The sequence below is a fragment of the Cystoisospora suis genome (genome assembly GCF_002600585.1).
Source record: "Cystoisospora suis strain Wien I chromosome Unknown contig_1748, whole genome shotgun sequence".
NCBI classification, from domain to species: Eukaryota; Apicomplexa; class Conoidasida; order Eucoccidiorida; family Sarcocystidae; genus Cystoisospora; species Cystoisospora suis.
Window position 1 is genome coordinate 11,994 of NW_027154548.1, and position 11,660 is coordinate 23,653.

The window sequence follows — 11,660 nt, forward strand, 5'->3', positions numbered from 1 at the left end:
ATTTCTTGACGGAATGAGGGAGTGAGAAACAGGAAGAAACATTTTATCGTTTGTACGTTTGTTTTTTTGCAGGAAGTAGCTTTGTTTCTAAGAATTAGCTGGGACTCCACCTGGGGCGATCCCACCTCAGGGTCGGGGCTCTCCCGCGCGCGGAAGCGTCGTCGTGCGGCTGGCCTGCTGTTTCCCTTCCCAGCAGTCCCTGCTCTCCCATACTATTCTTCTTGTGGCCCATCGACGGGGCGGGGAGCTCGCGGTTGCCAGTCTCCCAAGAAAAGGGACGCCATTTTCTTTTTCGTATTGACCCGTAGGACGTCCTTTGATATATAAGCGTCCTCTAAAGTCTATGAAAATTTCTGTCCTAACGTTTTTACCCCTTGGTTTCTGCCTACTCGCCCTGCGGGACGGTCCGGTGTTGCCGTGCTGCTGCTTGCCCGGTGCGTTCTCGGGAGTTGTTCCTCCCGCGATACGTTGGCCGAACACCATCCAAGGGAGATTCAAATGGATATTAATGGGACAACAGCCGTTTTCCTTTCTTGTTAGTCTCCACAATCGATAGATCTTTGCTGTTCCAAGGTCTGAGCAAGCCAAACAAGTCGTAGGGTTTTGTAAGCTTCTCTGCTCGCTCCGTCACCAGGGCGCCGCCATCGGGCGCCCCCGTCTATTCCCATCTGCTCGGGCTCGGCGAACCACCGTAGGGACGGTAGTCGTCTATCACTTCTACACTGTAGCGGCGGGAGTCGGCCCGGGAGTAGCGTGATTCTTTTCCGTCCAGAATCACTAAATTTTATCCTTTTTGCTGTCCCACTGGATTTCCTGAGAACACTTTTGCTGAAGTTTTTCGTCACTGCTGCCAAAGAGGACGGCAGTAGCATTTCTTCGTCGGTGCGATTTCGAACTGAGGGAGAGGAGAAGGCTCACGTCTTACGACGTCAATTATCAGCAGCAATTGGCCGTGGTGCTTGGGGGCTGGAGCGTCGAGGTATTCTAAATCCTCTTCTCTCGCGCGCGCATGACTCGACAGACCCATTCATTCTCCGTGTGTATGTTGGTAAAACCCTACAGCACGGACTCTTGACCATTCCAGAACGTTCAGAAGACAGAAATCACACAGGTGTCCGTTTTTGAAAGGAAACTGTACGCGTCAGAAAAATGGGTAAGCTATTGCTGTTGCCGCACGACGGCGCCTTTTGTTTCTGATATAAACATGAGATGTGTTTCTCTTTCAGAGCCTAGGGAATCGATTGACACACCTATGATCTAAAATAGGATGGGGTGTTTGTCGGCGTCGAGCCTAATGCGATTCAGTTTCTCCCAGCCCTGCAAGTGCTTCGATTTCCCAATTGAACTCGTCGTTGTTTTCTTGCCTGCTCTCCCCTCCGAAAGTTTTGTCAATCTTCTTTCACTTTGATCTATTCGACTCATCTGTGAATTGTCCCTCTAGACGTGCAATTCCGCAAGAATATTCGCGATCGCGAGGAATGGACTAATGCCGTCCACCGCAGTCCCGATGGAGACAAACCCTTACACGTATAGACCTGTTTGTTCACCCTAGCTACTCTCCTAGAAAAGTCGCTTCTTGTAATGATAAGCTGCGCAGCTCCTCTAGGGAAGTAGATAGACGGGCATCGAGGGCGGGAGAGATGGGAGACAACTTTCCTCCTTGCCTGGATGGTAGTTTCTACACGTCTCACTTTCATCGTCGATAGAAGGGGTGCAGGAGGTGTTTTCTGAGTAGCAAAAGTCGCAGCTTTTTCTTTTTCTTAAAATGAAAAGGATTTCCGGCTTATTCTTTCTTAGGCGCTCATCTCCTGACGCTTTAAGCATTAGGCGGCGCCCGTCGGACACGCTGCTAGCCGTCGCGTTCGACAGGGGCGGCGCCTCATGGTGGTGGACACATACCTAGCGGTCGTGTTGTGTCTAGACATCAACAAGTGTCGCTGTGTGTTTCTTGCTCTGTCTTGTCGAGCAAGAGCGAAACCCCGGAATGTCCCGCAGTCTGCCATAGCAGTAGACTTCAAGATAGCTAAGGCTTTGACCTTTCTGTCTGCTTTCTTCTCTTTTTCTCCGGGAGCAAATCAGTCAAACCTTCTTTTCGTCTTTCTGCGTTCTTTGTTTCTCTACTCTAACCCCTATGATAGCTAAGAAAGCGAACAGCTCCCGGTGTAGTTTCTTCAGATCTCCCGCGGTAGCAAGCGAAGAGAGACGCCCAGGGGGACGAAGGCGAATCACTCCCGATTGTCCGTCTCCTCTCCGGCAGTCCCCCCCCTACAATTAGTCTCTCCTCTTTTTTTGATGCTCTGGCTTCTTTGGCCTAGAATTCCTTTTCTAGCAGATATTCTCTAGAAAAGGAATTCTATGCCTTGCACTGTTGCGTCCTTCTTGCCGGTCATCGGTACAAGCCTCATGTGTCACATACGCGTGTTCCTCCATTCGTTGCTTTTCTTACTTGGCTGTGAAACGTAGACAGAACAATCGACACGGATCTACCGCGGTGTGTCTTTAAGACCCAAGATCTAGGGAAGAGGCTGGAATGAAGGCGTCTTTTCTTTTGAATGGCGAGGAAGGTTGTTCTCCCCCTCGCTTGACTACCGTCATTTATAGCGATTCAAGCTTCGCCTTTCCTGATCGTGTTACGCCTGTGAAAACCCTTTTTTTCTCCCCGGTCTTCTCAACTCACCACTCTTGACGTCGCCTTTTAGAAAGAGCAGACGAGCTTCACGTCTCGATCGCCATTTCTCTCGCAGGAGATCATAGACCAAGATAGATAAAGGAGCTTCTTCTCGTCTAGGCAATACCTCAGTACCTGAGGTTTGCTATCTGTCTCTCTGTCTGTTTGCTGAGTCGGTCCAAACTCGCTTGTCTCTTCAAGTCACTCCATCTATCTCAAATAAGAGACAGAGAGGTTGCGATGTCCTTCAGGATTCTAAAAGAGGGGGGGAATGTGTCTCTTCCCAGACCGACGGGCTGAGAAGGGAAGGAGGGCCCTATGATACCTGTGTGTATTTGCTGTGTGCAGAAGAGGGATCCGTTCAGATGGTATCAAACCCCGCCTATCGTCTGAAGGGTTTTCTGCGGATGGTCATGTAGAAGACGTCTTCTGTTGTTTTCTATGGTCTCTTTTGTTCCTAGGTGACGAACACATGAGCTTACAAGGAAGTCTTTGTCGTCTACTCCTCAACTCTGCTTCTGCTAGCCATGTGGGGACCGCCACAGCTACTACTGCTCCGGGTAGCGCTGTGTCTCCTTGTCAACTGACGTCCCAAGGTGCACAAGGAGCAGCCCCAGTCACCCAGTATCAGAACCCCGTTCAACAGCCAGCAGCAGTGAGTGGGGGAGTTCCTACCAGTAGAAGTAGGAGTGGAGATGGAGGAGGCGGGGTCGTAGTGAAGCCATTCACAGGGGAAAGCCACCCTTCTTTGTCTGGGGAGTTATCTCGCCAGGGGAGGCCTCGAACTTTTCTCCCACCTGTGTCGTCGTCTACACAGCAACCCCCTCATGACTGCCATGTCAGCATACATCACGACCACTATGCACCCCCCATACCTCCTCATCCTCGTCGGCCCTCGTCTCCCCCAAGGCAACTGTTTGAGGGACCTCAGCGCTCTCATCATCCTGGGGGCCGCTACGCCACGACAACCCCCACACATCCCAAAGGAAGAGAGAATTTTCTAGAAGGATTTCAAGGAGAAGGAGAAGGAAGATATCTTCATCCTCCTCCTCATCATGGGGGAGATAGAAGACTAGGAGAACAAGAACGAGAAGCCTTCCTTTCAAACTTCCCCCACTCTCCTGTCTCATCGGTGGTCTCCATTGCACCTTCTTCTTCTACATCAGCATCATCTCCACTCTTACCTCTTGGGTCTTCCCTGATCAATCCGAAGCCTTCTTCCTTACCAAGCGTGGAAGACCCTGTCTTCTCGCCTTCACACCCTCCCACGTCGTCTTCGTTTGTGCGCACTCATACACCATCTATCCAGTTCGCTCCTGCGCCTCTTGATCATAGGTTCGTATCACGAGACAGAAGTGCATGTAAGGAGGATGACGATGGTCATGATGAGAGAAAAAGACGTGAGTCTTTCGTCCAGGTAACTGCCCGTCCTTCTTGTGACGATGGCTTCACACCAAATAAAAACCCTCTACCGAGAAAGAAGAAATCTCCTAAGGGGGGGGGATCGAAGCAACAGCTCCAGGAGACACCCGACAACAATAGTAGTAATACTAGGAAGTTATCGTCGCTTCCTGTCAACACTCCAGAGTGTGGTTCAGCGATACTAGGAAAGACGGCTCCTTTGGCTCTAAACGATCATAGTCGTGGTGTGTGTTGTCGGAATACAAAGCGTCCAAATCCACAACAGTCTTCTTCTTCTTCTTCGTTTTCGTTTTCTTGTTCTCCGTCACATCCTCAGGAAAGTCCTTTAAATGTCAACCATTCACAAGAATTGATACCTAAGTCTTATACAAACAGCAGATCATCGCCTGAAGCCCTTCTGTCTCAAGCCCCCTTGCTCGCGCCATGCGATCCAAGCCCTCATAGACATCATGAGAAGATCAAGAATCGTCCTTATAGTGACAAGAAGAATCTTCTCTTATTACCGCCTTCCTTGCATGCATCTCAACACTCATCTCCTTCTTCCTCTTCTTCACTCTCTCTCCTGGCCTCATCGACACCCCACCCTACTTCTTTCCTCTTGGGCGTCGGAAGGGATGAAGGCAGAGGTCGAGGAGAACGACGGAGGGACCTCGACCTGGCAATAAGAAGGACAAGAGGGCAAGAACCTCCTTACTACCCTCACCTTCAAGAGGAGGAGCACCCGCATCATGAGACACGTCAGTCTTTCCACCAGCCACAACAGGCGACACATTCCCTCCTTCATAAGTATCACAATGAAAGCTCAAGTCAGCATGTTAGTTTAGCGAGTGAAGGGGGAGAGAGATGTCACGATGAAGACGGATGTTTTCTTTCGTCACCACCCCCACCTTCGGAGAGCTTGAAAGGTGGACGAGATGCTTGTATCCTTGTAACTTTACCTCTAAGTCTACCGTATGGCAAGATTGTTAATCTGATAATTCCAGCAGGAAATGGCGAAACCGAGACAGCATCATTTTCTCACACAGCAAGAGGTGAAGGGGGTGGAGAAGGCCATAATAACAGTAGTAGTAGTGCCAGCAGTCGTGGAGGAGGGTTAAAGAGAAATTACTATTGGTTCGATCCAAGGACACATCCGGAGGCCCGCAAACTCTTCTCGCCTGTCGCGGGCATTTGCGATACTTACGCAGCGGCCCTTCATGTTGAGCTTGCTATTATACATGTCCCCGAATCGCTTCTACCTGAGGTCGCCAGTATGTTCCTTGCGCATGCAAATAACCCCAGCACACAACAACGTCTCGCCTTCCAGACGCCTCTCTCGTTCAAGTGCGGAAACCTACAGGAACGCTCTGCTCCTTGCAGGGCTGGGGGCAGAGTCTTCACACTAGAATCTATCTTTGACAGTGTAAGTGTATTATGTCGAGGGGGGGAGGGAGCGATTCAACTTTCAGAGGATGGAAAGGGTTGGGGACCTCATATGATATGTAGTGGCTGCCACTCTCTATAAAAAATGTCCTCATAACCATAGGGTGCTTCCTATTCAGGCCTCGGATGCAAGGCAACGTACGAAGTTGAAGTCAGCCACTTCCCTCTGACGTAGCATTATTCGTAAGGCCTGATGAGAGTGTAGCTGTAAAGGAATGAGATCTATAGAACAGAACTTCCTTTCGGACAGCTTCGTTAGTGCATGTATGAGGTGTATACCTTTCTTGTGGTGTCCAAAGCATAGGGTCTGAAAAGCACAAACCTCGCAATCACCTTTCCAGCTAGCAGCTGACCTGTCGATGGCTCATCTATCTCTCTCTGTCAATATCTCCCGTGACCCTAGTTCGCTTTCTTCTTCGTGACAGTTCGTAACGTCCGGGTCTCCTGGTGTCTGTACACCTCAGTTCTCCAAACTCCGAGAAACCGACAACCCTTGCGTAACCATAGAGAAACAGAAGAATGCCCCCGCGCTGGCTGGTGTATACTTTTCTCTCTAGCCCAGTCGCCATGCCTGTTTCTTTTTCTTCATCTAAACCTTTCTCAGGTAGAACAGTGCTTTCTTGGAGTAACGCATGATCTCACTACTTTCTTTTTTCTATCCTTGCGATCCAGAATGGCGACTAAGAAATGCGTAGAGTTGTCCGCATCTAGGAAGTCTGCATCTGAATGAGCGATGGATTCTGTCCGCCGTTGTGGAGTTGCGTAGTACGCGAACACAGTGAAGCCCTCGCTATTTTGCTCTCTTCACCTCCATCTAGCACAGGAAGTTCATTGTCTTTTGTGCCAGCCTAGAAGTGCAAAGGTGCTACGTGTAGATACACTCGGATGTGACGTACCCGTCCCCTCAGCTGTTCCTGTCGTACAGCACGATCCCCTGTCGCTATTTTGGTATGTTTGAGGGTCTATATGCTGCAAGGGTCTCCTATATATACATCTCTTCATGCTGGTGTACGTCTCCGGGTCATGCGGATGTAGAAATCGATGCCCTCTGTTCAGTAGCACTCTTTTCGCTGATTCGTCATCCTGTTAAGGACCACTCTTGTTACTTAACCCTGTGTGGTGTCCGGACAGCCGGAAGAGCAGAAGAAACTCCAGGCGATTGAGCAGTTCCTAATGGGATTTCGGACGGATCTCGAGAATCTCTTGGCATCTTACAGGGCCAAGCGTCCATCCCGTAAGTTTTTTTTTCTCGGCCTTTCTTATGCGCTACTCAGTGCATACAAGCCATACGTAGGTACAGCAGGCAACAGAGTCATCTGTACAGAGACAGCCATGGAGTCTATAGCCTTGCTTATCGTTGCAGATTCCTTTGCCCGAGGTTCCCTTGCAGATTGTCAGGCCTGAAGATGTCTGAAAAGAGTCAATTGTGTGGTGACAGGGGACGGTCGCCGTGCTAATTTCGCAGTCAGATTGAGCCTACTCGTGGTGTATTTTGTCTCACCTCTCCAATAGTGAAATCCCACCTTCTACCCAGTTGACGCGAGACTTCCCGCGTCTTTGCCGCGAGCTAGCTGTCGTGTCTGCTCCTGTCTTCTATCCAGACGCTCCGCGACGCTCTTCGTATGTTTCACGACCCTGTAGAAGGGGGTGACCCGAGAAGGCGGACCGCGTACACCTCCAACGAGACAGCTAGTGCGAACCCCGGCTAGGATCTAGTCTCTGTGGCCGGTATATGACGGGGAGTGAGGGAATCGAGGTGCCTTCTTTCGATGTGATGAATAGATATCTTCGACATGCTGACAGAGATATGGATATCATAAGAAAGAGAGAACGAGAAGGCGACGCTAAGGCAGCCTACTACCTCCATTCAAGATTGTGACGAGGGAAAGGTTTGGGGCTGAGTATATATCTCATCACATGCATGTGGCGATCCAAGATGTCTCTGACGATGTATCTATGTTAATGGAGTCACCATCTCAGCTTTGCTTTTTCTACGTGGCTCTTTGCAGTTCCTCCGAACAGCCGCAAACCCAACATCTGGAGGCTATCACAGGTAGCTAACCCACCACCAGCAGCAGCAGCACCAGCAGCGGCAGGAGGAGGAGCAGGGCCTAGCCCGCGAGGGGGGCTGAGACACCTGCTCCCTGGAGTGCAACCTCGACACCCGCGTCTAGACGTTACCGTACGTGCCTTTGGCCAGCAAAGCCGTGGAGGCCTGACGTTGCCTACTCGGGTTCACTCAGACGCTGACTGTATTGCAGAAGTCCAGGCTAGCGAGGTTCGCCTTGTCACAACAAGAAGCTATGGTCGACTGACAAACAAGGTAAGACAGGCTTCTAAATATGTTGTCGTAAGTTCAGCATCCTTTCTACTAGTGTGGAAAAATGGAAGTAGATAAGATTGCTGCTTTCTCGTTTCCTTAATCCTCGCAGATCTTCCCTTCGTTGGAGTGAGTTGATAACGTCTCGGGACAGTTGGAGAAGCAGGGTACCGTAGTCCGAATGAGGTTTGTATGAAGAGAGAGGCAGCGAAAGTACCGGTGTGACCTCTGTCTCTTTTATTCACTCAGATTGTCTTCCCTATTCTGTAGCCCAGCTTCCATGTTGATTCCCCACACAGTCAACCGATGTCGGTAGGAGCATTCATATGTTAGGCCGTCCCCCCTCTTTGTAAACTGGGGCTTGGTTCGTCTTGAGACTCTCCAACGTGAATCATCTCTCTCTCTCTCTCTGTGCATGCAACCAGCACTCTAACCAAAGAAAAGGGCTTGAGTGGAAAGAATGTCATCTGTCTCCTGGGAATTGTCTCCAAAGAGACAAGTTCGTCGCCTTCTCCCTAGCATAATTCAATCGCAGAGATGTGTCAGGTGTGTGCTTTTACTCTAACCTTCGGCTATGAGAGCGGAGGCATATGATATTTCTCTCCTTTCACTGGTTTGTATGTGCATAGATCGACCCAAGGTTTAAGAACGCCAAGCTCAACACTAGATGTCTGCTGCTATCTCGACCACCCTTAGGTGGACAACCTATCATCTGCCGGAAGGAGTTTGCACCTCAGATCACTGCCGAAGTCATCCCGCTGATCATCGATCCGAAGGGGACTACGAGTTTTGACGATATAGATCGGGAAGTTCTCAATCGCCTAGATCAGATTGGGGGGGAATGCGAACAGCGGCCCAGTGACGTGACAGGAAAGAATGGCTTGGATGAAACTCTGTGGAAGGAGTTCCATCTTTCTCCACTGAAGCCAACAGGCGTCGCCATCAAAGATGTTGACAAACAGCTTTCCCCCACCCTCCCACCTCTTAGTCCTGAGACAGCTTCACCTTTTCTGAGGACATCAGATTCTTCTCCGCTTCATCGATACCCTCGTCATTCTCTTGCGACAACAGCGACAAATCAGTCGACTTCATTACCTCTCCTCACCGGATGGTGTGCTCTTAACGGCGATTCGACGGTTATAAGCAGTCCTGATAGTCATTCAAATAGGATTACAGAGAGCAGTCCCAAAGCCTTACCAGCATGGTCACTTGGAGGGGGAGGGAACAGGGAAGGTCAAAACATGTGCAAAAGCATAGATAGCTGTTCACCCTCGAGTGATATATGTAGCACACGTGATAGTGGGGGAATCCTCTCATCGCCTGGAAGTCAAGGAGATGGGACACCGGAAAGTAGGACGGACGATGTGATCATGCTGAAGATGATGACGGGGGGGCGCCGCTCATCTCTTGGGGGACTGATCAACAAAGGGGGGGAGGGGAGCTTCATGTATGATGTGAATCCTCAGCTAAGCAGTGAACGCGTGATGCAACCTATGTCATTTCATGATATACGGCCGCTGTTAGGGACAAACTTGTCTACGGCCAGACTTCCTGTCTCCAACGCGAGAAGAGAAGGAGACTTTGGTGGTGACAATGAAGCTCCTCTCGGCCTTGCCACAGATACCGAGTTCACTATGTGGAAGAGAGAAACAGCAGATTGGCCTACAGAGGGAATCTTCCCACAAGGTCAACCACGAGTGGGAGAGCCCCTTCTTCGCCAGACTTCTCTTGCAGGTAGCGGGGGAAATCAATGGGGTGGTGAGCAGAACCCAAACCCCAGTCCTGAGTATATCTGGAATCTCGTGCGTGATATTGTAAGGGATCCCCCGCCATCCACAGAGACAGATCATCGTCTCCCTGTCCCAAACCATACAGTTCGTGAAGAAGGTCTTCTCGAAGGAATAGGAAGAGGGGGCCCCCCTGCATTCGGTGAGATAGGATACGATGCTTCTGCAAACCAACATCCCTCAAGGCATGTCGTCTCTGCTGTTGTGGGGGACAGAGGGAGACACCAAAGTAGACAACCGCAACAGTCTCCTTCACCAAGCTGGGGGGGGAAGGATAACTTGGTTGCCGAGGGACTGCGTGACGACTTTGTACGATTAGGGGTGCACGTTTCTGACTCTTCACTTGGCTCCTTGGATGCAAGAGGGGGGCGGCAAGCATTACATGTTGATCGTCAGCGAGCCGTGGGCTCCTGTCATGGCCGAGAGCCCGTTTTCCAGGCTATTTTTTCACCTACTACAATAGCCGAACACGCAGAGCAAGAAGTGTTTTATCCCTCACCCCAGGCTTCACTCCACGATTTGCTTGCCTTTGTGAGTTCCAAGTGTCCTAGTTCCTCGGGATCACAACAGCAGCAAGGGAACAATTCGCTAGCACACTAGCTAGCTAGCCAGGGAGACGTTCAAAGAAAGGAGAGACCAGAGGTGGAAGCGGAGGGGGAAGTTCACAGAGATTTTTTCCATGTCAGGCAAGGAGGTTCCTCCTTGTACCGAGGCCATTTTTAGATGTGAGGAGTCGCTCGATCTATTTTTTCCCAAGTTGAGCGGCAAAAGTAGTTATACCTCCACAATCCAGGGGGGTTACGTTAAGAATCAAGGTGTATCGAAAGCAGCACACGCCCTGTTCTTTTGGTGGCGCGCCACGTTTGCAGGGAGAGCTACCGTGCAGGGAATCGATCCTCTTGACCATCAGGGACCGAGACATCGGGACAAGAAGGGAGTGAAAACCTCCTACTCAGCAACCTAGCCTTTCTTTTCCGAGGTTGCTGAAAGTTTATGAACCAGAACCCCAAAATACATAACGACAGCCGAGCTCGAGTTGTTCGCAGGAGTGCTCTTGGACGATGGTCGGTGCGTGTCTGTCGGTCCTCAACTTTCTCTCCTCGAGGAAGAAGCCGGTTGTCTTAGGGAGGTGGGGGGGAGACACCTGGGGGATAAGACCCAGGGGAGTCTCTGGGTGAGGTGAAGGGAGTATTGAGCGGGGTGTTTTAGAATCTCAGCTAAGCTCGTAAAAGCTGTTGAGAGTGTCATGGATCTTTGCTCTTTGGAGGCATTTCTTTCATTCAGAAAAGAATGCTGAAGAGGAAAGAACGTCTGTCGCATGACGACACGCCAAGGGGGGCACACAACAGGTGCACTGTGTCTCGCGTTTTGCATGCGACCGTCTAGGCGTATCGGGGGTTCCTACGTGTAGCGAACGGACGGTACATGTCGTAGGAGAACAGTTGAAGTCTCCCACCCCGGAGTTTCTCTGTGTCTGTGCACTGGTGACTGTGAAGCAAAGCGATGTCGCTGCATGCATTTGGGCTGCAGGAGCCCGAACACTGCTGCCTTTGGTTCGCAGCTTCTTCGGGTCCGATAAGGGTCAGGGGGCCAAGGGAGTATGATATCTAGTGCATACAGACAGAATGCAGGCTAACGGTATAGCAAGAGAGGAGGGGATGTTACGGGTATTTTCGGGTGGGTCGTCGCTCGACACAAAACATGGGAGTGAAACGAGTCCAAGGGATTAGGAAAGGTTGAGGATCCCTACACCCTTATTCTTAAGTCCGGCTTCGTTGGAGAGTCTCTTCAGAGTAGCCGGGAACTGATGTGTTTTGCAGTCTATAATGAGAAGTCGTAGTCATTCACTCGTTACTAGAGGGGTGTAAACACGTGTCCATGTTTCACAAAGGGCAAGCGAAGCCGCTTAGGAGTCAAGGGAAAGAGATGAACGACGCCACAGTGTGAGAAAATTGGTTAAGACTGAAGCAGAAAGGTCTGTATCTAGATGGATGAGCTACTAGACTCCCTCCAGAGACGTCATTTCGTCTGATCAATGGCC

The 11,660-nt window shown here is 50.5% G+C and overlaps 1 protein-coding gene across 1 annotated transcript; it reads left to right on the forward strand.

Moving 5' to 3' along the window:
• CSUI_003877 (uncharacterized protein) lies at positions 1–10,509 on the forward strand. The gene is made up of 5 exons (XM_068064072.1): positions 1–1,153; positions 3,130–5,492; positions 6,644–6,746; positions 7,522–7,835; positions 8,462–10,509. Exons 1-5 carry the CDS (start codon positions 1,150–1,152, stop codon positions 10,217–10,219), a joined length of 4,542 nt encoding a protein of 1,513 aa, XP_067923953.1. The 5' UTR covers positions 1–1,149; the 3' UTR covers positions 10,220–10,509.
• The last annotated feature ends 1,151 nt before the right edge of the window (positions 10,510–11,660 follow it).